This window comes from Caloenas nicobarica, chromosome 22, assembly GCF_036013445.1.
Source record: "Caloenas nicobarica isolate bCalNic1 chromosome 22, bCalNic1.hap1, whole genome shotgun sequence".
Classification (NCBI taxonomy): domain Eukaryota; kingdom Metazoa; phylum Chordata; class Aves; order Columbiformes; family Columbidae; genus Caloenas; species Caloenas nicobarica.
The window spans coordinates 5681612-5707261 of NC_088266.1; the positions used below are offsets into that span (position 1 = coordinate 5681612).

The 25650-nt window shown below is 48.0% G+C and overlaps 1 protein-coding gene across 1 annotated transcript in view; it reads right to left on the bottom strand.

Annotated features, from left to right (window-relative positions):
• Positions 1-25650, bottom strand: part of ACAP3 (ArfGAP with coiled-coil, ankyrin repeat and PH domains 3) — a 65666-nt gene that overhangs the window by 31371 nt on the left and 8645 nt on the right. The window contains exons 2-3 of the mRNA XM_065649955.1: positions 3539-3596; positions 350-469 (exon numbers count right to left, since the gene is read on the bottom strand). Of these exons, the coding sequence (XP_065506027.1) occupies positions 350-469; positions 3539-3596 (178 nt within the window). The remainder of the gene's footprint in view (positions 1-349; positions 470-3538; positions 3597-25650) is intronic.

Here is a 25650-nt window from a genome sequence, read left to right on the forward strand (position 1 = left end):
TGTCCTTTCCAGTTCAGTGCTAAAATCCACATGTCAGTACTCGCTTGTGTAGGCTGGTTACCTGCGTTTCCTAAATAACTGATGCTTACTGACCTAGATTCCAACCACCTTGCCAGCACTGTGGCTTCTTAAAAGTCCAGTTCTCTCTGCAAATAATGAATCTCGCTCTGACCTTTCAGCATTGCATTATCAGATGGTCTCTACAGTCCTCCAAAAATAAAATCTCACACTAAATGGCTACCTAAACAGCATAAGGGTCTTGGATAATACGGTCCATTCACAGCATCAGCAAACTTAACACTTCCCAGCCCTCGCTGCGTCCCATCCTCCATCCCAGGGGGTGACTTACCGAAATCATCTCATCCTTCTTGCACTGCTGCGACAAGTCCCGGACCCCGCTGACGAAGTGCTTGTTGGTGGTGATGTAGGCTTTGCCCGCTTCGATCATCCCGCTGCATAGCTTCACCAGCTGCGCGAGGAGAAGAGGGGTGAGCACCTGGATTGTATCTGCGCCAGCGCCACGACCTTCACAACGTGATGCCGTTCACGTTCCCGGCGTGGCCGCGCCGGCAACCCTGACCGCACGTGGCAGAAACGGGGATGCAAATCGCACCTCCCGGGGTACGTCGTGCTGCTGGCATTTTGCTTGTCACTTAAGAATAATAATTCCAGGCTGTCCCCTGAGGACAGATGAATCAGGGCAGCGCATTTTTTTTTTTTTCCGAGTTTTTTTCCTCTATCCCGAAGCATCACGACTGCAATAAAAGGAACCTGATCACGCAGATTGATGAGGGCGAGGTAAAGCTCCTGGGTGCTGGGTGGAACGTCTAGAATCTCTCTGCTGGGAATGTGCTGCTCTCTGGGACTGCCAGGGCTCTGAGCCCAGCTCTATGCTTGTGGAGACTTGTATTGCTCTTACCTTGGACTAAAGAGGAGCCAGCATTCAGCAGCCGCATGTTTTTGCATCATATTTTCCTTAAAGCGGCTGACAAGGACGGCTTAAGCCATGTCTGCTGTGTGCAGCCCGTGAAAACCCATGTTCCCTCGCACGCAGCTTAAACCATCACGATCGCAGATAACTATGAATCAACTCCCACAGTTCTGCAGCCCAAGGAAACCTTGCTGGTGCATGTGAGGGACCACAGCATCTATCTCTGGGCTGTCTGCAACTCAGTACAGCCTGATGGACCCGGACAGAGCTTTGTTCGGAGAAACACTAACAACTTTAAGCGACCTACACACGCTCCCATTCCCATCACCAGCCTTGGTGACGTTACCTGGAACTTGCAGCAAAACGGGGTGGCTTCCTCACTTGGGAATTTGTTTGCTGCAGCACAGGCACACATCTCCAGACAGTCCTTATTCACTTCTGATCATTTCGCAGCTGCAGGGAACATTCCCAGACTTCCAAGCCACAGAAACCTGCCTTAGCATGCCTGCAACTGGGAGCATTAGCTTCACCAGAATTGCTGGCCATCAGCCTATCTCCTTTCAGCCAAAGCTCCTTGTAAAAGGTTACATTAAACAACTTAAGATAAGTCCATAAACCAAAAGCCCAAGAGATTTGCAACGGTAATGTCTAGCCACTGAGAACAATTTTTAAATCGGTTGGTTGGTTGTTTTTTTAAATCATCGCTGCTCTAGGCTTTTTAACTAAGTGAAGAACTTTAGCTGCTGATAATGAACAACACTTGGAACTGAAGTTTTCCATTCTCAAAATCCAGGAGTTTTTTAGGGATATGAATCTTACTAATGAAAAATGGCATTAGGAATCTTTCCTGGTCAACCAGCCTCACCTACGTGCAGGGAATGAGCAGCTCTCCAGTCTGGGTTGATGCCGAAGCCCCACTGACGCACGGTACACGGGTCTGGGGCTTGGTGCTTCTTTTATTTATGCAGCCACGAGGCTTTGGGGTGTAATCTACATGCATGCATTGCAGAACAAGCTTCCTTGCCTCTGTCTGCTGTTCTGTAAAAATATAACTGAATGTATAAATGTATATATAGTCACACGTGGCATATCTGTGTATACGTAGTGTCTACAGTCTTTGCTCTTTCACACTCACGTCCTCTCCTGTCCATGCAATTTGACAGAACAGCATTGGATTCTAGCAGACTTGTGCTATCCCATCCAAGCCTGGAGGGAAAAAAAAAAGCAAACAGATGCAGTTCCTGTGACATCTGGAGCCCAGACACGCACTCGGGGTTTGGACAGATCCTCTGGAAAGGAAACCCAGCCTATTCTGCAACGTGGCGGTTTCTAGCGCAGCTCTGTGCAAACACCCGTGGCCAGGGCTGTGTTACAAGTGCCTGAGTCCATCCAGCAGAAACACCGTCCCAAGGGGAGCGAGATGGAGCACGGGACAGAATGGAAGGAATCTCTTTGAAACAGCAATCAAGCCCAAATTGATTTGAGCTCCTCTGGGTGAAGACTGCAGTAAAACAATAGTCTCGTGCAACAAAGCGCTGAAAAATAAGAAGCTGAGATTCCTGAACAACTCTTGCACTTCCAAGCCATTCTCCTGGCTCCAGGATTGCTCCCGACACACCAAGTCGTGTAACCACGGGGGGCACCGACAGAATCAGAGCGAGTTTCACTCTGTTTTTCAGCTCTAGAGCCTTAGCTTGGAGGAAAACAGATAACCTAAATCCCTCTTCAGCTTTCACCAGACTAGTTAGCTTGTGTAGATAACTATTTCAAGCAGCTTGACGGGGAAATAGGTTTTATAGGACACAGCTTTGCCTAGGGCTTGTGACTTCAACAAAGCCCATTTCTCCATCGGACGTGGGAGTTTCATCCCTTGCGAGCTTTGGGAAACCTCGCAGAGAGAAAGCCAACGGCCCTTCCAGCTCCTCTCCTTCATTTCTCTTTGTTCTCGTTTAGAAACAACTTGGCTGATGCCTCAGACATCAGGAGGAGTGAAGGTGGAAGAGCCACCTTCCATCATAAAGCTTCTGACTTAGACTCGAGCTGGACGTAAAGAATCACCAGAATAAACGCAAACTGGCCAAGCTGGTCTCTGCGAGGGTATTTCCAGTGTAGATTACAGCTGTGGCGCACAGCTGGGCTGAACATCAGGCAGTGGCCACCAGCATCAACCTGGTCCCTTGGGCACCTGCAAGTGTCTCCTGGGTTCCCTGAGCTGACACGGTGGTGGCCAAGCTGTGCGGCCACGTCACGGCTCCTACCACACAGCTTAACATCACGAGCAAGATGGAGAATAGGGGAAAGGGACGGCACCGAAATAACTTGTCACAGCGGGAGGAGCAGCATCAGTTCCTGAGAGCCAGGACCAGAACAAGGTCGTCATTCAGCATCAGGAGCCCAAGTCTGGACCTCCTGTCCCTTGGCAGTCACACAGGAGCCCTGATGGGTACCTGTCAGTAGAGGGAGACATGGTCCTGTTGACAAGCCCCGTGTTTTACACATTAGTTTTCTGATGGGTTCATTTTCAGAGGAGGTTGGTGGGGCCATATTCCGAAGCAGAAACTCATCAGTCCCTCTTCAAACCACTGCGCTAAAGCTGCCCCGTCTTACCTTGTCGAGCTTTGCCTCTATCTCCACAACATCTGTTTCCACTTCATCAATGGTCGCCCTGCAATGACAACAGCAAAAAGAAATAATTAGTGGACTGCTTGTGATGACTGGGAAAGAAGCCGGGAAGTCCCGGATGAGTAAAGATCGGAGGGACCAAGGTACGAGTACTGATGGCGATCAGAGGGATTCACCCTTCCCACTCCAGAGTCTCCTGCTCCTGCGTAAGCTCAGGACTTAATTACTTGAGAGAAGGACCACACCTCATCAGGAATGAATTGCACAGGGCTGGGAAAAGAGATGGAGATTATCCTGTCTTCTGTCAGTGTCACGGAGAAATTCAGGTGTGCTGCGGTACTAACACACACACAAATCACTGAGTGGCCTTGTTCTGATCCTGCCGGCAATGTTGTTAATTGGTAGTAACGCTAAGTGGGACAGAAATAACCATTGTTACACCTGAGCAATCCATTCACATCAGGCACAGTGCCTCCAAAACCCATTTTATAGGCTAATAACTGTGCCCAAAGCGCAGCCACATGGCAAATTATGTCCTTTGAACCTCAAGCGGAAAGACATCTTGGTCCTTTTGTCATTGAACACCATAAGTCTCTCTCACGCACGCGGGGCTTTGCTTGCATACGGATAAGTCTGCTCCGTGATTATCGGATCTGTTTTCTTTCCACGTCACTGGCCAGATGTGGCAGTCGGAGGCTATTAGAATCCAGCTGCAAAGGTCACCGGGCCTCCCTCGCAAAGCGGAATATTAACATGACAGCGGCCATGTGCAAGCGGCATTCCCAGACCGCGGCGTGTGGGATGAAACGACTCTTTTTGAGGCCGGAGTCCAGCAGCCAGCACTGTAAACCTGAGAGCATTCCCGTGCAGAGCCGTATGACGTCTACACGTGGAAAGCTGTTTCTTCAACCACGCACCTGGAGATGCGGTAAGCCTCACGCACCAGGGATATGCAACCCAAATTCCACTGCGAGGAGCTCCTTAAGTTTGTGGGCTCGTAATTTAAAAGGTTGGTTCCTGAAATACACACTCAGGCTTTAAAAAATCCAGCACTGAACATGGGCCAGCTGAAGGAGCAGGAGGGGAGAGATGTGACTTAGAGCCACAGGAATCAATGCTGATATCTCAGCAGAAGGAGAGGACACTCACGACCCACATTTAAGAGGAAAGCTCAAGAGGTGACGAAGCTGGGGTCTAAATCTATATTTCTGCCACCAGCACGGTACTTGTATGTACGTTATGGCCATCTTCAGCACAAACAACACCCACGAGAGAAGTTCAAAGCTTTGCAATAGCCTCAGTGCTCCTCATAAGCTTCAAAAGCATCAACGTTGGGGGAAGATGTAAAGACTTAAGACACAGATTCACCGCATTCTCCCAGCCCTCCGGGAGCAGCTTCCAAAACCCAAGCAGAAATGTAAACTCCTTCACCCCCACATCAGCCGGACTGAAAATGAAATCCCAGTGACTCACTCTGAAAGTACAAACTCCCTCGTGCCCAGGGCTCTGGCCACGATCGATCTGCTACCAGCTCTTTGAAAACACAGCCAAAAAAATAAGCTTCTTTCTCTCTAATAATGCGGTGCTCAAGCTTTACTACAACACATATGGCTGCCCTATAGGAAGGGCAGCCCGGCTGTGCCGGGGGGAAAGCTTTTGCAAGAAAAGGAATAATTAAAGAGCTTCTTTCAGGCGAATTTTTTTTTCTTGCAGCTATTTTTGTTCTCCGGGTTTGGAAGTCGTGTGCCTTCATGCATTGCACTCTTACTGCCAGATTCAATTTTTCCACTTGGTTTCTTCGTGCTCCTGATAGCTGGACATAATAACCAGCTGAAAAAAAGAGAGCTGGGATTTCTGGGGATGCTTTTCTTTTCAGGAAAGCGACAGCAGCCATTGCTAAACCCGCAGACGTCAGCGGCTGGCGTAGCAAGGCGGTCGAGCACCGAATTTCCTGCCAGAAGGTGGAAAGAGCATCTATAATTTACTCCCCATTTTCATTGTAACCTAAGAAAAGGCGCTGATATATTTGGACTCTGTGTGGAGGACGAAGACATTTTGGGTCTGGTATCCACTAGGGTATGAATATAACTGACCGTGGCTAGGAGAGCATGAAACTTGAGCTTTATATTTGGTGTACAGACTTGATATAAAAAGCTTCCAAGTGTTTGATGTCAAGGACAGCAATCTCAGGGGCCTGTTCAGTTCCAGGACTGCAATGGAGTTCCAGCTTCATTGCAGGAAGAAAATGTGAAGATTTTTCCATCCTTTTCGTTGCAAACCAGGTGGTGATGAGCTAAAGCCATGTGAGATCCTTCTTGTCAGGCTCTGCTTCACACAGCCAGGACAGACCCAACACGTGCTCCAGAGAGGTAGAAAGCTTTGAGAAAGAGATTATACCAGATCCTTTAACACCTGATTTCCCATCCTTCAAGGGTACAACATGCCTAAGTCCATCCTTAGGCTTTTGGGGTTCAAAATGTCCTTATCCTGCTCAGTGATGCAGTTGCAGAGTCCATGGATCACGCTTCCCCGGATAAATACCAGGTTTCAGCGCAACAACTCACTGCAGAATGCAAACACCGGGCTAAATTCTCCGCCAATGTAATTCCCAAATTTAAATCCTCCCACTGTTCCACCAGCGTGTCGCAGATAAAAGGCAAAACTCTTGCAGTTACACAAGCAAGCCGAGAACCTGGATTAACTCCATGGGGATGAGTAATGCCACCCCGGCACCTCCACCGCTCCATCCCGCAGGGAGACGGGAGCGAGGTGAACAGGCAGATACGATCCCTATGGAATCTATATGTTTGCCATGTCCACAGCTCTTGCGATTTCTGTCGCCAACAGAAACCCGCGGGCAGAGGCAGCAGCTGTGGTGGGTGCACGGGGAGGATGCCGGAGGCATCTGGCTGGGAAACCAAGTGCTTCTGACAGGAGGGAATTGAATCCCGTCACCCAAAAACACAACGTCCCGATTGCTGGGCAGCGAAAAGCCGTGTAGTCATGTCCTGGCCGGGTGCCCTTCGCGTTTCCTGGTGCTGTGCTTTTCCTGCTAATGCTTTTCCAGGCCTTGGGCTATTTCTGCCATGAGGGGAGAGAAAACAATCCACAATCTGCTAGTTGAGCTCATCTGCTCGGCGTTTAGCGCAAAGCAGAGCCCTTCCAACTAGGGAGATGAGGCTTGAACTTCCTTGCTCAGAGAAATCAGCAATTCCCAAGAGCCCAGAGGGTTTTGCATTGTCAATTTTTCTTTGTCCTTTAAAGAAGCCATTCAGAAGCATGGTTTGTATGTGATAAAAATCTTCCCGGAAGCATTTTTGTATCCCATGGGGACAGGAATAATAAGCTACACTGCTGCCAGAGAACGGGGTCTGCGGCAAGAACACATCTGCCTTTCCCCTCCGGTGACCCGGCTCTCCAAACGCCCATCGGATGGGCCCAGCCAAGCACCCAGAGCATCATCGCCTGCATCTGAAAAGGGATCAAGGCAAGAAGGCGCCCCTGGCAAACGGATGCAGAAATCATGTCGTTGGCATCACTCCGAGCCCAGGCTGAATGTCACTGTGTGGGTGCCCAGAAATACGGTTTATAAGCTGCGCCTGGGGTGCGGTTAGAAGGACAGAGCTGGCAGAGGACGGACAAAACCAGAGGGGCAATGACATCCTGACTGACGGGCACTGGTCAACCACAGAGCCCCTTTTTCAGTTAGATTGTCATTAATCACCATTTGCTTCTGACTCTGCTGAGTAATAGCCTTAAAAAACCAGATGGTTTATGACGAGTGGAGCAATGAGCAGGTCTAACAAAGCTGTTATTAGCTGCCACGTAAGTCATCGCTTTAGCCTTGACTTCCCCATTGCTAAATTGATAAACATTTGCTTTGCAGGGGCACTGTGAGTATTCAGTGATTAATCCATGTTTGGCAGACTCCAGGGATCCTCAGGTGACAAGCTGACTGCAGCAAAGAACAGTCACGTATTCGACTAGTAAACCTTAGTATTAAACAATATCATGTTATTAGCCAGCTTAGGCACGAAGTGATCAGCAGACATTTCTCAGAGAGGCCTGTCTGCATTTTTCTCATTTCTTTTTCTCCACGGTGGAACAGTGGCTGCGGTTTTCTTGAAATTTTTTGTGAACCGAGTGCCTTTGACACAAACACACACGTGTTCTACATGAAGGCAAGCACGGCAGAAATCCAGCAGCAAACTAGGTATTAAAATGTAATAAAAAGACCTAAAAATGCTTGGTTACCTCTGGCAACCACATGAAGAAGAGAAACAAAAGAACACAAAATGTAACGCGAATTATTAGCTGCTATAATAGCAACTACTTACACTTGCAGCTGTTAAAGCAACTCACAAAGCTGACTTAAACATGCTCTTACTTTTCTTTGGGAAGTGCACTTAGTTTTCGTCACTTTTTCTGGCAGGGAAACTGAGGCACAACAACACAAAGACTAAGATTTTTTTTTCCGTATCGAAGTTCAGAAAAACACAGGGCTGCTTTCTGCACGCGGATGACAGGTTGCTGAACTGGTCAAGTATAGAATCATGGAAGGGTTTGGGTTGGAAGCGACCTTCAAAGCTCATCCTGTCCAACCCCCAAGTAAAGAGCTCACAAGCCGCCTGTATCACTGTGCATAAAACTCTCCCCCAGCTGGAGAGGAGAAGCTGCAGCCCTTGCACTCTGAAGAGAGCCCAACCTGCAGGCCAGCTGTTTGCAGCTGTTTGCAGCTGTTGGCTCCGATGCAGGCAGGCTCGCTCGGGTTCAAACCTGGCCTTGGATGAGGCGTACATGAAACAGGAGCACCGCATCCAAAGCGGTGCTTTCATACCTTGTGCTGTACCTGATCGACATGTCGAGCGGGTGATTCCTAAAAAACGCGCCTTGCACCAGGAACAACCGCGCACACACGTGCATAAGCCCCGCTTTGCCAGCAGCAACAAGAATGCCTGTCAAATCCAGGCAAACAGCTAATCCATGCCTTGCAGGGACAACTCCTCCGCAGAAACATCTTCCGTGGCCAGGAAAAGGGCTGCCTCGTGAGCCTGATGTGTTTGGAAGCGAGCCACTGGCACCTTCAGCTCAAAGCCAATGTTATTTAGCCACCCGGAGCATTCGGATCGCTGTTTAACATAGTTCCGAATCAGGCTGCTAAGGGCCCTACACGACATGTCACCGCAGCGATGCTCATGGTGGGTTTAATGCTGTGGGACAGAATGAAACGTGGGCTTTGCAGAGCTCAGGACAGGACACGGGAGCCCCTGGATCCAATTCCTGACAGCCACAGCATCCACAGGAGGCCACTCGCCGCAATCTCTGTGCCCCATCATCGCTATTAAAACGCTGAGAAAAATGAATCCTTCCCTCTCTCGCAGGAGTGTTTGGAGAATTTAACAAAGAGCAGTGGCAAAGTGTTCAGAGAGTCAGAAGCTGTAGGTGTGCAAAGCGGAGTTATTATTATTTATTAAACCTGACCGTGTTCTTTTTGAAATGGAACGAAAGCAGCGCTTGCCCTGGTGGGATCGGCTCTGCCCAAACTACACAAGGAGGTTTGGCACAGACACGAGTCGTTTCTCATCCGGCTTCTTCTTCCAGAACCATCGGCAGCCTGACAAGGTCACTAAGAGCTGCCAAAGCACCTTCGCGAGGAGCAGAGGCTCCCTCTAGAAATTAAAATAAGGTGAGTGTGTTCCTTCGAGGAAAGGGGACCTGCAGGGGAAGACGGGATTTCAAGTTCCACCTCCATATCCTCATCTTCTGCCTGATGAAGTATTTCTGGAGGTTTAAACTGAGATGAGGTAAAAGCCAAGCCCTGATTATTAGTAGTTACTCTTCGGATTTTTTTTTTTTTACAAGAGAGAAAAGTGCTGCTTTCAATGCAGGGTGAAATACGGCTGGGCTGAGCCTACAGCAAGTGCATTAGTCTCACTTCCTTCTGCTGGCTCTTACTGCAAGATGCAAAAGAGAAAAATAATGAACCTGACACAGACAGACAGCAGAGTCAGCAAATCTGCAAAACAAAGTAGTTATTAACCCTCCTAAATACCCATCTGAAAGCTTCTGTGCCCTCTAGTATTCACCGTTCTTCCTCCTTTCTTCAAAAGAAGAAGTGTGCTTTGCATCTCGGTGTCAATGCGAGCAGCCGGCGCCATGGCAACAGCTCCATGGTGACAATATCCATGACAACCAGATCCTGCCACTGCGATGGTTTCCCCTTCAAAATGAGAGCTGGGTTCGCACGGCTTTTCGCATTTGCTCATGGAAATAATGTGGGACTGGTTACAAGATGGTTAAGCCAAAGGTCTCCAAAGGCAATGAGCAGAGTATACAGGATAGTGTTGGAGATGGAAGTTCTAAGGAGTAAAAAAACTGGACAGTGTCATTAAATACCGGCTCAGCATCATTTCAAACACACACACCACACATTCAGCCACTCCTGAAACCAAAAACCCTCTGAAAACATGAACGGAGCCTTATATGCTCACATGCTTCACACGCCATATAGCTTAGGTGGGGAAATTGAGGTACAAAATGGGGACTCATCCTGCAGAACTTCAAAAAGCAAATAAGTCAGCAAAAAGCAAAGTCAGCTGAGTCCTGGTCCAAGTCTTAAACTGGACTCCTGTTGGAAGAGTCAACCTAAAACTGGGAAGAGCAGGGAGTGAAGCCAACCAGGAGCCAGGAAGAATATGTGGGAAACACACTCCATCTCCACCAAATCCTGTTGCTAAATGCGGCTCTGAGCACTAATCCGTCCCTGCCACGCACACCCCACAATTACACAGACCCCAATTATACACACAGCAGTGGGATGCCTAAAACTAAAAGTGTTAACTTGGGATTAAGTTGCACAAACTCGATTCAAGCTCAGTTGAGTAGAAGACTTCAGTAACACTTGAAGTTCAGAGCTGCAAGTTCTCAAAGTGCAAGCTTCATTCCTCTTTCTGTGGAACAGTGGCAAAACTCTGCATTTAGCACCGGGAAGATGGAATCTCGTCTTTCTGATACTTTTGAGGGTCCCTGTTTTTACTGATATCAGTCTGGATCAAGAGAGACATCAGCCTCTGAGCCTGCTGCTACCTGCCCTCGCTCGTCCTTATCAAGCTTCCAAGCAGGTTCAATTGCTTTCTTCAGGTTCTTGGGAAATGTTCTCTTGTTCCCTTGTTATTGATCCCCTTTTATGCCTCCCTGCAAACTCCCTGCCTCTGTGTGCAGAGGGGGAGGGAGTTCCCGCGGTCCCTGCTGGCTGCAGCACTCACACAAAGGAAAAGTAAATATTTAGCTGGTTCTTTGGTATGTATATCACTGCTGCGCTTACAGCTCGGGAGAGAAGTCTTGCTGCAGCTGGAGTTAATGCCTCAGAATAGCGTATTCCAAGGGTGGGTCTAACTAGGCTGACGTGGAGCAGAAGTCTGAGAGCCGGTGCTCGGGGTTGTATCCTTACAACGACTCAGACATGTCATCAAAAATAACTCATCGTCGCTCCCTGCCTTGGCTTCCCCATCTGCAAAACGGAGCTGTTTTCAGCCAACTCCACTTAATGACAACCACCCCGCATTCAAAGTCCTTCAGATCAAAGATACAGCGAACAGATTTCTGTTAATATTGCCAGAGATTTGCTAACGCATCCCCGGTGCTGACAAGTCAATAGCCTTCCCCAGCACAAACGCTCGACACAGTGCAAACGCTGACCTAGATTTTGAGTAATTATGCTGGGAACTGGCACATGTGATGCTTTTGCTCTCTGGCTTCCAAACCAGCAGCATCCACGTAAGCAGAGAATCTACAGCTACCTGTAGTTTCAGAGATGTCCCTTTCTTAATGCCACTCTGTTCCGAAGTGCTAGCAATGCCAGACCAAAGATGATTCTCTCTTTTTCCATCCCCAAACCGAGGTCTCTGTTGCGCCAACATAAAGAGTCCTGGCACTGTATTAGGATCATTATAACCCACGGGGGAGCAGCGTGATCTGTCCCTTTCTGTGCCAGATTCGTGCACAATATGAATCAGCGACTGCTTCCATAGGCAGAACCTGGCACCTCTGTTGCTGTGTCCAGGTCATTCTGGGGGAATTTATCAAAAGTGGCGAACGATGAGCATCCCAGGAACCAGTTAAGACAGGCTAAATACAAAAGGCTGCCTGAGCACACCCCAGGACCATCTCACTGGGTTTAGGGGGTCACAGCAAGTGTCGGGAGGTGGGATTCAGTGCCTGGATTCGCTGGGTTGCTGTCCTGTGAATACAGCTGCCTCCCTGGAGCGCTCGTCCCCGTTCCACAGCTCCTCAGAAACCCCAGTTCACAGCTCTTGCCTCTGTGCAAGGCAGCAAGAGGCTGCGCTGCGGTCAGGGAGGAACTCCGAGATGCTCGGATGAAACACACTCGGTCCAATGAACGAGAAACAGCAGCACTAATTAAATTGCCATCAGACTTGAAGGGTCTTGAAAGGAGCTATTTCCACGCTTGTCCCATCCAGCATTTCAAGCTGAGAGAGGAGCGTGGCGACTGGAAGAACAAAGCTGAACAGAGAGATGGATGGAGACAGATGAGAACAGGCATTAGATAGAGATATCTCCAGCAACGCGTCTCTGCAGCCCTGGTTTGCTGCACAGCAGATGTCCCCTGCCCGGCCACCTCTGCAGCTCCAGCACCATGTAGGACCTACCACAGCATGAATATCTGCATGAACCTGGAGCCCGCTTGCCTGGGCTGAATGCTGCAACACACAGCAGCAGCAATCCCTGTTTATGAAGAATATCCCCTGGCCAGGACCCTCAGCGTAGCACCGTGATACCTGAGGAGGAAGTTTGGTTTTGGTGCTTGAGGTGTCACCACGGGTCCGTAACATCCTAATAGCCTCGTGCTCCACACAGAAAGACTAAGGAAGGGAAAATAAATAACCACACGTGCGTACACAGCAATTCAGTGGGAGGTGTGAGTGCGCTTACTCCCAGGGCACTGTTTTATGCTCTGATGGCAATCGCCAGCCAGTGAGAAAGCTCCCAAAGGTGGGTTAACATCAAGGCTTCCACTGGCCAAGCCTTGGAGGAAAAGGCCCTGAGCCAGTGAGGGTTTAGGGGCACGTCCATGCATGTAACGTGCTGGATTTTAAACCTGCCTCTCCCACCAAATGCAGTGGGATTTCACATATACACCTAGTGTTCAGCGCATGCTTGCTAAGTTGGAACAGGAATCAGAGTAAAGAAACGTCTTTGCAAAACCAGTTGCACTGGTATAGCCAGTGGGGTGAACTAGATCCAGAGATATGCTGGAGTAAACCAGGGAGTTAACGTCACATACTGCTGCCCTTAAACCCCTGGGTGCCTCGCTGTCCCAAGGGTGGGACACGAAAGAGCCTCTTGCTAAGCTGGGAATGTGAAGCACTCGCTGTTTTTTGCAGGCTTGCTCCGTCCGCATTGCTTAGCGTTCAAGAGCGATTTGGTGCAGAGCACGAGGGGTGTGTGCACCAACAAACTGGAGCCCCACAAAAATGCCAGACACAAAGCAAGTTTTCATCGCAGCCGAGCATCCCAGGCCAGCCCAGCCAGAGTGCGGACAAGAGCTGTTGCCCCAAGCCACAGCAGCTTAAACTGCAGGTTGATAAATTTCTGTAAATAAAAATATGTTCACTGTGCTTTTACGCAAACAAACAAACCTTAAAGCCAACATAAACCCAAGGCTGAGGTATTTTGGAGGTCTGCATGACCGTTGCGTCTCTTCCGTTCCTGGCGCTGCCCCGTGCAAGGACACCCCAGATGTCCTTGCCCGTGGAACTGCATTGCTCTGTGACTCCAGCAGATACACTTTCAAATGCGTGACATATCTTAAAATAGGAAGCACAAAATCCTTATTTGCCTGTGGGCTTTTCGCTGGAAGCATTAAGTCTTTGATTTCTCTGGGCCCCCTGTGATCACATGTTACCAGAGGCTGCAACTTTAAAAAAATGAAATACCACAAACTAATGATGAACTCCTAACCCTCAGCGACCTAACGGAATGACTGCTATGGCATGAGAGGTGGATTTGGCCGAGTGATGAATTAGACCCCAAAAATGAAGGCTGTGTACCTTGTCACTGATTACATCAAATTCATAATATGAGAACACAGAGGGAAATATTCTGACATCCATAGGGATTAAACAGGTTTTTGGTTAGAAAACAAACCTGTTTTATGCAAAACCGTGCAGCCTTGCACTCTGTTGGTAACGGCGTGGAGTGGCAGGTAGACCCATTAGAATTCCACAGAAAAGCTGTTTTGGAAAAAAAGCCCCATTGGCAGATGTTGGGTGGACTCTGCTGTGCTGCACAAGCCTCCTGCCTCCAACCAGAAATAGCTGGGCTGCAGATGTGTGCAAGATTTTGTTTAGTCTATCACAGTTATTGCTACGGAGAAAACTTTGTTTTACTCCCGAACGTTCACTTTCTCACACACATGCATGACCACAATGCGCACACCGCTTGGCAGAAGATGCAGAGCTTGTGCGTCTGAAACCTCGAACTGGAATACAAAGGCATTCCAGAGCGATTGATGGGAGCCGGAGAACAGGAAGGGGAAAAGATTTATTGGCAATAACAGGAGAAGCTCCAAGTCGGGGAGGGGGACCAAGAAAACGATGCAGAGAGGCAAGGGGAGATTAGCAAAGGGAAGCGCAAGAAAGCGAGAGAAAAGCGCTTCTGCTGTCTCTCAGGGCAGAGTTTGAGTTCATCCAAAGCCGATGCGAAGCATCGCTGATTTACACCAGCTGGGAGTCCATCCTCCGGCACTGGCTCTGCATCCTTGCTGCCAAAAAAGAGCTTTTCCAGGAGGATTCACCAGCTCGGGCCTTTGCTTCCTTTGCCTGTTCGTGTTTCGGAACCGTGGGCATTGATCGTGCACCTGGCCTGGCTCCGAACCCTTCTTGTCCCTCGATGGCCTCAAGTGCCAAACAAGAGAGAAAGAGGGACTGTGGAGAAAAAGTCACACACAGAAACGTCCCCGTTTGCCAGTGGCACGTGTCCCTTTGCTGCAAGGGCAGTGATAAATATCACCCCGGCCTCCCGAACGCAAACACAGGCACACTTCATCTCTTGCTCCCATTAGCTCCGGAACAGACAAACCACACAGGGCCCATTCTCCGGGCGCAGTATCATCTTGCACTGATTGCTACTTGTCCCCAGCCTTGCCGGTGCATTTTGAACTCATTAGCTGAGCTGCTAATGGCTCAGCACGTGGAGCCTGGGCACACTTGGGAGGGCGGACAACGGCCTCCCTTGTGGCCACCGCCACAGGAACTCCATTGTGCGGCCCCAACACTGGAGCCGTGTTCCCCTTGGCCGGCTCCCCACGGCTCTCCCTGCCTGGCGAGATTTCCCGACCCTCTGCCAAAGCTGAGCCTCGCTGGGCTCTTCAGCGCTGGGGTTTTGCTTTACATCCGCAAGTTGCTCCCGGGGAGGTTTACATTGGATATGAGGAACAATTTCTTGCCCAAAGGGCTGTGGGGCATTGGAACAGGCTGCCCAGGGCAGTGCTGGAGTCACCATCCCTGGAGGGGTTGGACAGATGAGGTTCTCGGGGACATGGGTTGGGTTAACGGTTGGACTCGATGATCCTGAGGGTCCTTTCCAACCAAAATGACTCTATGATTCTATCTGGCATTCGGCACTGTGACACTTGTGACCGGCCTTCTGAAAGTGTTTCCTGCCCATCGTGCTCAGTCACTTAGAAAATCTCCCTCCTAGAGGTTCAGGCGTCTTTGGTCCTGCTGCTCAAACCCTCCCGTAAGCGGAGAAGTGCTGTGATACTGGTAAAACAGGGAAATCTGAAGAAGGTTGCTAGGATAAACATAATAATCAAAATCAACGGCAAAATGACAGGTGAATTTGCAGATTTGCAGCCTGCAAGCCGTGGGGACAGTTAGGACCAAGTCACACTTGTGTTACCCAAACCAGAAACCTCCAGCTGGTCGCTCCAGACCAGTTCTAGCTCACTGGGAACCCTTTTCATTCAAACAGCCACACGGAGATGGGGTGTCCATGTTTCAGCTCCGCACGATGCACCAGTCCCCTTGGCATACAGATTTCCAGTTAAAACCAGCGGTTTCAAAGCAAATTCCTGTCAGACACACAGTCCGTGAATCGCCACCCCAGGCACAGAAGGAGCAGCGTCCCATTATCCAAGGCAGAGAGAGCATCTACCACTTTCATTGGATAATCCCTTAATTAGTGTGGCCTCCAAAATAATCCTATTGACCGGTTTACACACAGCGCAGTTAAAACAAGCCATGCCACAGATCCCAGGGTAATGGGCAGTGTGTCATTCTTAGGTGTCTTTGTATTAGCTGATTAATTTTCTTTAATATCTACTAAACCAGGTTGCGCCCCAGCCCTCCCAATCTTTCCGCAGCACTAATGGGCCTTTGCTTAATGCATTATAGCTCGCTGGATTTAAAGGCAAATAATAAGAGCACATAGGCCATTTAAAAGAACGTGCTGGCTGAAAGCTTATTTTTCAGAGCAGTCCCCGTCTTGCCATGAAGCTATCAAGACATGCGGCATCACTAGTTTCACGGGCGCTGTGCTCCTACTGGACCACAATTCGCATTTAATGTGCTTTAGGCATCAAAGCCCTGCAGATCGGGAAACCAAACTTCCTATGTTAAGGAAGGGTCAGTTCTGGGACCAATACTGTTCAATATATTCATCAATGACTTGGATGAGGGAATTGAGTGTACTATCAGCAAGTTTGCTGATGACACCAAGCTGGGAGGAGTGGCTGACACGCCAGAAGGCTGTGCTGCCATCCAGCGAGATCTGGACAGGCTGGAGAGTTGGGCGGGGAAAAATTTAATGAAATATAACAAGGGGAAATGTAGAGTCTTGCATCTGGGCAGGAACAACCCCAGGTTCCAGTACAGGTTGGGGAATGACCTATTAGAGAGCAGTGTAGGGGAAAGAGACCTGGGGGTCCTGGTGGACAGCAGGATGACCATGAGCCAGCACTGTGCCCTTGTGGCCAAGAAGGCCAATGGCATCCTGGGGTGTATTAGAAGGGGGGTGGTTAGTAGGTCCAGAGAGGTTCTCCTTCCCCTCTACTCTGCCCTGGTGAGACCTCATCTGGAATATTGTGTCCAGTTCTGGGCCCCTCAGTTCAAGAAGGGCAGGGAACTGCTGGAGAGAGTCCAGCGCAGGGCCACAAAGATGATGAAGGGAGTGGAGCATCTCCCTTATGAGGAAAGGCTGAGGGAGCTGGGGCTCTTTAGCTTGGAGAAGAGGAGACTGAGGGGTGACCTCATTAATGTTTATAAATATATAAAGGGTGGGTGTCACGAGGATGGAGCCAGGCTCTTCTCGGTGACAACCAACAGTAAGACAAGGGGTAATGGGTTCAAGCTGGAACACAAGAGGTTCCACTTAAATGTGAGAAGAAACTTCTTCTCAGTGAGGGTGACGGAACACTGGAACAGGCTGCCCAGGGGGGTTGTGGATTCTCCTTCTCTGGAGACATTCAAAACCCGCCTGGACGCCTTCCTGTGTAACCTCACCTAGGTGTTCCTGCTCTGGCAGGGGGATTGGACTAGATGATCTTTTGAGGTCCCTTCCAATCCCTAACATTCTGTGATTCTGTGAACATTCTGTGATATGTGTAAACACTCAGGGCAAAAAACCATTAATACAAACTGTCATTTTTGTTACAATAACAGTTATTTTTTCTTCTTTCTCAGTGCACACATATTTACATGTGCACCGCATTTTTAAACTGCAAATACTGAGCGGTTCTCAGAGGACAATGTCTGGAAAGGTTTCCTGCTATTGCCAGAAGAAACAAATGTCTTATATGAGAGATATTGGCCAGCGGGAGAGAAGGGGGTTGGTTTTGGATTAGGTTCTGAACGTCTTTTCTCTCCCCTCCTCCCACTCCCTTTTTCTTCTCTGATTCACAAGGAAACCACAAAGCAAACTTAGGACTGAATGAGACTTGTTTTTGTGAATGTTCTGGTTTTCTTTTAGGACATTGGCTTCCACCCCCACTAGCCTAAATCTCCTCCATTTACATCAGCCCAATAAATTCAGCAAACTTCCACAAATGTAAACACAACCCAAACCCAGCCTGGTATTTAGTTACCATTGCAGAAGCCACTGGGAGTTACACTGATATACAAAGGCAAATTTTAATGCTCTTGTTTGGTTCAACGCTATTTAATTTGGTTTAACTTAAACTTTTCAAACTCCTTAAACAAACTGACCTTTGTGCGAGGACAGACTTACACGACCAAACGCCCAGAGCTATTCAGTGCATTTTGCATCCCTCTGCCTCTCCAGATACCTGTTCTGAACAGCAACTATCAAAACACCTACGTAACCCTCCCCTTCTGTATCTTGCCATCACCACGACATCAAAGGCTCTACTCTGTTCCAGTGCAAAATCCAGCAGAACTAGCTGAAATTACCTTCGTTGTTGTTTTTATAAGATATTTTATGTACTTCAGCCTGTGTATACTCAATATTGGGATTTAAGAGATTTTTTAAAACTTTACAAGCCACCCATATATTTCCATAGGCACTTAAATGCCTTTAAAATTGCAGCCTCGGATCACCAGCTCTAAAGTGAGATTAACTCCCTAACAAAGAATTGTAGGAAGAACTCTCTCAATCTTTATTCACAAGGTCTGGATAATACAGCGATGTACTCATCTGAGAGGAAAGGCTGAAGGAACTTCTGACAAGCACTGGATAGAACTGATGTGTCTTAACAAACGCTTCCTTTGCCCGTGAAACAGGTTCTCCTGCTCAGGGCTGAGTAGGAGTGATGACACATCAAAGGCTTTGCTTATGCCATCATTAGGGACAAGAGTTAACACACTGCACTGCAGCCTGGAATGGCATGGAATCTGTGATCTTTACATTAAATATAGAACTGCCTGGGAACTTTCTGGACAGAGAAAAAAAGCATTTTCTCAAAGAACACCTTGGCACTGGGAAGTGCTGATTTATCAGAGTGAAAGATTTCATGGGACAGTGTTGTGACTGGGAATATTCCATTTGGGAAGGAAAAACGGACCAATATGTTCTGCTTCCAGCACTTTGAACCTGAGCTCCTTTGACCTCTAAGCTTCACAATAAGATCTGAACCCAGCGGGAAATAAAATGACGGTTTTCAAATGAAAAATTACTCTGGAATTTCCTATCACACACATTTCTTTGACAAATTTTTCAGCCCACTGAAATAAAAATTGGAAAAAAAAAAAAGACAGAAATTCCTGCAAACCTGCACCCCAAGATCATCACGCAGCCCCCCAGAAATCCCAGCCTTGCCCTGTGAACCGGCTCCACGTTGCAGAATAACCTGTCACACAAACGGGGCTCGTGACCGGTTCCTGTAATAGGAGCTGGCGAGCAGCAGAAAGATTTCACACCCTTCCTCCCATGAATGGGGAAGAAGCATTCAATTAGGAACGCTGCCTATCCCTTAATCATTTCCTTTGTGTGCGTGGTTATTAATATCTTCACATGACTAGTCAAGCCAGGGGCTATGCTTTCTGTACTCGTTTTGGCTACTATTATACTTAATGCTCACAAAATATATATAGAAGCCACACCCAGAAAATATAAGGCAAGAAAAGGATGCTGTTGTTCGTTTTACTTGCAGAAGCAACTGCATCGTCTAAGTGTACTGGAACCCCTATATACCCAAACCAAGAACAGAATTGATCCGCCTGATCCCTCATCCAGCGAGAATTTCTGTTCTGAAAATTCTGTAACAGACTCACACAGCAGACTAACAAGGGAAATATTGTACCACGTGCCTTGTTCGAAGAAAGGGAGGATAACTGCACTGGGTTAAATAAAACCACATCTGCGTTCAGCTAATACAAGCTGCTGGCAAGATGTAACTCCAAGCTGGGTACCCACCTGTAGTGCTCACTAGTATGGCCATCCATCCATCCATCCATCCATTCAACAGTGATCCAACATCCATCCAAGAGTGATCCAACATCCATCCAAGAGTGATCCAACATACACCCAACAGTGATCCAACATACATCTGTTGGATCCAACATACACCCAACAGTGATCCAACATCCATCCAAGAGTGATCCAACATACACCCAACAGTGATCCAACATACACCCAACAGTGATCCAACATCCATCCAAGAGTGATCCAACATACACCCAACAGTGATCCAACACACATCCAACAGCCATGCACAGGCTGACCACATGCCAGACCAAGGATGCTCCTCAAACAGACACAGCCACCTGGCACAATTTTGGGCTGTACTTAGCACAGGAAAGGCAAAGGACAAGTTTACGGCCTCTAATAACAGACAGGTTGTGTCTAGAGACCCTGACCCATGGACAACTCATTGAGAAGTCTACGAAGACCTCTGTTTGCAAGTATTCCCCATGCTTGCCCAAAAGGCGGGGAGCCCAAGAGGTCTGTCGGGCAGAGGTACGGAATGGTGGAGGTCTTGTCAGCATCTCCCATGTGGTCAACATCCCACTGCAAAGGGAAGATGAGAATGCAGAGCCCTGAATGAGATGTCCTGGAAAGAATGAGGCCAAGGAGCCGGAGTTCACACGGGGAGGAGCGCCTGGGTTTGATCTGAGCCTGACTCAAGGCCAAGCCACGGCCCTGGATTCTCCATCACTGAGATCACCCAAGCCTGACTTGGAAAACAACTGACCAAAACCTCCTCAGACCTGGTGACTGTGACACACCAACCAACCCAAAAGGCCCTAAATTCAGTTTTCCACCCAACCCAGAGCCAAAGGGGCTCCTGTCTGGCAGTTTGTATCCCGAACCATCTCCCAGGGTGATGCTCTAACAGGACTTTGCCTCCATCCCAGACGCAGGGATGATCCCACAGCACTACAAACCCACCAATGTTCCCGGAGGATGTGCAGGAATAACACTCAGTATCCTGCTTTCTGTGCTCTTCATCTCCACATTTCTAAGGCTCTCTTTGTGCGGTGACTCGTTTGTTCTCAGATCTGCAGCAGAAGGGAAGGTTCACTCCGCTTTCTTGCCAAGTCTTTGCTCTGTTTTGTGGAGGGTTTCTGCACAGTCAGATTGTCTAAAATAAAAATCAACCAGAATAAGAAATAGAAGGCAGATTGTCTGAAATAAAAATCACCAGAACTAAGAAACAGAAGGCTGCTCTTTGCATTTGGTAGCACCTATGTCTATGCTATTGCTAAATGCGAACAATGGCTGCAATGATTTCTGCCCAGTCTTTGGATTTACTGCACTTTAGTCTCTGGTCTGTCACCACAGGGTAGCTCTGATCCTTCCTAAAGCTTTACAATCAGCCTGCAAAACCTCCGCAAAAACCAAGACCTGTTGCTACTAATCTCTTTTTCCCTTTCTGCTCAGAAGTGACAAAGCGGAACGCAACTCCTGCCTCGCATTCCTCCGAGCCCACAGGAAACCATAAATCAGAAGAAAAGCATAACATCCAGAGAGAGAACTTGCAAAAGGCCAAACACAAGGATGGGCCGTGGGGCTGGGGAAAGGGAATGGGGAACCAGTAAAACCAGAAGGTTTAAGCTGCAGCTCCACCTTGGCTGGGAGAGGTTCTGCTCTGAAGAATGGAGCGAAATGAGGGGTCAGGGCACCTCAAAGTTGCAAGGATCTGCTTCATTTAGAGGTGACTCGCCGTTCTGGTCAAAACGGCTGAGATTTGCTCTGGCCCAGATAAATCTATTTATAGCAAGTGTTATGCTAATTCCGTACGCCGGTCTGATCCACTTGCACTCGCTGGAGCAATAACGCTTTCTGCTACCTCTTTTTAACCACTTTTGTGCATCCAGCAGCCATTTTGCTATCGGATCATCATCTCTTACTATAAGATGTGCACATCCCCTCGCTTCCCCTGGCGCTGAACCATATAGAATTCATTTTCCTGCTGATCTCCTCCCTCTGGAAATTGATGGCTCAATCCCACATCTGCGCTGTGTTTTTAATAAGTGGGAGAAACCCAGGCAAAAACAGGTTATGAAAGTCATTTTAAAGCCACTCACATTTAAGTCACTTAAAAAAAAAAATAATTGCTTTTATTACCTTACCTGAGGTTCATGTTGTGTTTTGTAAAGAGTAATTCATTTACTGTCACTCTTGTGAACTTGGGAGTGTGGAGGGGATTTTACTCATCATTAAAATGCCTCTGTCTTGGGATCCACTGTACCAATTGCTTAGTGGAGAAATGACAATAGAAGAGCTGTTTTTAGCGGTTTGAGTCTCCTGTATTTGTTCCAGGATAATGGAATAAGCTGTGTTTCTAATCTTGACTAAAATCTCCCTACAGATGGCTATAAGCACGATGCAGATGTGGAAAGCCATGCCAATGCTTTTTCATCCTGGGAACGCAACAGAGTTTTCTGCAGTAAAACAGAGGTGGAACAGCAGAAGCTCTGATGATGTGACACTGAAATGATCCCAAGACGCGGGGTCCTCATCTCTCTCCTCATTGATTTAGTCTCACTTGTTTTTTTTCAAAGGCTCCACTAAAAAATTTATTCTCCCTTTTTGAGTCTAATGATTGCTCAAACACTTTAATTTGTCCTCAAATCTATCAGCTTCAGCTCCTTTCCTGTGCCTAAGCTTAGCTTAGCTCTAGCTTTGGTAACAGCGTTCGTAATGTTTTGCACGTTTTGCACAGCTACAGAAATATCCCAGCCTTTGTCTGAAACCTGCTAAATGTCAGTTTATGGCTCTTACCCTCCTACTGCGAGGCTGGGGGTGTATGTTTAGACAGAGTTTTGAAGCAAGATGAATAAGACTTCGTATTTTGGTTGCATGGTGCTCCATTGACTTTAAATCTCTACATTAATATTTAGCAAAAACTGACACCTTTCTTCAGGAGACATACAATGACAGATATGGCTTTTATGCACTCTGCTATATATACATAAGTACAGGATTGTTGGTTTTTTTTTTCCCAGTACTGCTTCTCATTTATGTCCAAATTATAAGAAGGAATTTATTATTTGAGTTTACCAAGTACTTTCCCCATACACCGAATTCCCCATCACTGATTGCTAGTCTGAGCTGTAGAATCAAGGCACGAAGCAACCTGATCTAGCTGGACCTGCTTGGAGAAGGGCATTGGATTTGATGACCTCCAGAGGTCTCTTCCAACCTAAATTACTCTAGGATTTAATGGCTTAAAGATGAAATCCACCCTTAGCTCTTTTAATGCATTCCTTATGTAATGTATCTCATGATAACAGGTTTCTCCCCAGCTTCCCTTCCGAAACCCACAGCCAAACGTTCGAGCAGACAACAGCACCTTGAGCATCTGGATTTCTCACTGTCCAGCCCTCACTGATGTGCAGCTTGTGACACGTACACAAAGCAGAGGGGAGATGCTCTACAGAGGGCAGTTTACTTTTCTCCACTCATCATCACAGCCTGGGACGGAAATCCTGGCAGGAGATGCCGCAAACTATTTCCCACTTCTGCCCGTAGTACTTGAGCGGCTTGTCAAATCTTGAGAGAAAAGGGAAGCGGCCCCACAACGTCACAGCACCGTTAATCTTCCAATACTGCTATTTCAGTGCATGTGGAAAGGAAAATCCCATTAGAAAAGTGACTCGGGGAGGACAGGTAGCTCGGCTCAGGGAACAGTATTGAAGTGTCCCTTCTCTGCACAGCCCTTTGGGGGGTTTCAGACCAGCAACGTGGGGATGGCCGTGCAAACCGTGGTAAAACCAGTAAGGAACATCGACATCACGGGGATTCCACAGCCTGACTGACAGTAAACCAGTTGACTTCAAAAATGCCCCATCCCAAGGGCAAAGGGGGTTCTCTGCTTGCCAGAGCAGTCAGGACTTTACCCATTTCTTGTTCAACGTTGTTCGTGCTCCCTTCAGCACGCTGGAAGTCATTTCTCAGCCGAAATGCTGAGCTGAGCACCTCGAAGTGATGGATTCCCCATGCAGACCATTGCACAGGGCGGCCACGTGCGCTAACGCTGATGAATTGGCCCCACGGCTGACAAAGATCATCTGGTACCCACCACACAGCAGCTGCCGCCCTCAGCTCATCGGAGCACGGCACTGCTGCTGCTGAGAGCTTGCCATGTGTCTGGATCTCTACCTTCCTTTCTGTTCTGAGTATATCTTTTGCAGAAGAATGATACAGCTGCAAGGTTCCACCTTTGCACTTCCATTTGCACTTTCCCACGAGTGACGCTTTTTCCGTCCCGCGCACTCTGATCCAGCTTGCTAAGCGACTTCAGAGCAGAAATCGCTTGTCTGCTCATCAGAAAGCATCTCCCTTCCTGGGTCAGGATCAAGCTTTTCTAGGGGCAATATGGAAAATGCACTGCAATGACTGAACACAGGAATATTATTTTCTGAGCCAAAGAAAGGAAGATCATTATGTGAGCATGCGACTCCTCAGATGACATTTGTTTGCTTTCTTTCACAAGCAAAATGGATCTATTAAAAAACAAAAAAACACTTGTATCAAACGGTCCTGTCTTCTCCCCAAGTGAACTCAGCAGCATCCGTTCACCAACAGAGCTGGACGAGCTCCAGCAGCTTTGTTGAAACTTCCCCTTGCCCATAGTTTAGCTCAATCCACCCTCTCCCAGCAGGAATCTCTTTCAGCACTAAATGCTCCTTGTTTCTGGGGATTTTTTTCCCTCCGTCCCTTGGGCCTTGGCACAGAACCGGAGCTCCCCAACCTCTGGGCTGCCTTTGTGTCTGTCTGAAAGGCTTTTCCTGTGTCGTGTCCTGCCACACGCAGCAAAGCTCTTGCCCTCTCGGCAGCAGAAATGCTGGAGGTTGTGACAGCCCCGGGGGCGATAGGGAAAGGTCCTTGTCCCTTCCTTTGCCCTGGGAGGGTTGGGTGTCGCTTGCACCCTCCTAGAAGTGCCAAATGTTTTTTTTCCTGTGCCACAAAACAAGGTGGGTTTTTTTTTTTTTTCCTGTAGAGTACTGATATCACACAATCCTTTGCTAAAGGGATGAGAGTTTATGGCTGTGCTAGTTGAGCTTGTGCTGTGTGTATGTTTGCTGGTGGAAATGTAAGTGTCCTAGACACGACTCATTCCTTGCTTTTATTTATTATATTACTCTCGAGGGCTGGGTATGGTCACATTTTTCCAGCTCTGACTTCCTCCTCTGCCTCCCCAGAGGGAACAGAACTGTTGTGAGGAATTAATTCTCATGTAAGGGATTGGTGTCTCAGTCACCAAGCTGCAGAAAAGGACATTTTTACTATTTTGAGTGCAGCCAGCAGGACTTTCACCAGCTACAGATTGCTTCTCTCCTCTCTGTGCCCATGGGATGGACCGTCACAGCCCTTCGAGCTCGTAAATCATCCTTGCAGGATGAGCCTCACTGTCCTGGTGCATACCCAACAGTATTCTGGACCCTGCTCTGGAGGCAGGATGCTTAGGCTCATCTGCAAGGAGGAAATTCCCAAGCTCACACAAAAAAAGTCAAAATACTGGGGGTAGAGGGAATCAATGGGCAGGAAACAGGGACCAGTGCTGCTTGGAGTAAAAATTAATACATCCTCTGTAATGAATGATGTGGCCCAGGCAAGGGAGAACAGAGTTGGCATTGTCATAACCAGGGCTCAGCGGCAGAAAAAACCCTGAAGAACAAAGTCAAGGGTCAGAACAAGAGGGTTCAGCCCTGGAAGATTCACGGATATCCATCCTCCACAAAGAAAATTTAGCTAGAAACCTCCACTTCTTGATTTCTTGGCATCTCACACATCTCATCTCAACCCACACAGCTCAGAACTGCAGGTAAAAGAGAAGTGTGGAGAATTAAACTATGAATAACTGTGGTGAACACAAGCAAAGATTAAAGTCTGCGAGGCCAGATGGATTTTGACTTCTGAGAGAAGCCTCTTCTCATCTCATCAACATCTATGACATATCAGCTGGGAGTTTTCCAGTGTCTCAGTCCTGCTTACCAGTTTGGCATCATCCCATCATTTTATGCATTATCTCTGAATTCAGATGAGTCAGTGGCACATCCAGAGCCTAAACCCAACCTGGTAGAACTGGTTTTATTATACTCCAACAATTAAGGCAGGCATCTTCCTACAAATGTCAGCTTGCTGCCTCCTCCTCCTCCAGCCTCCAGGTAGGA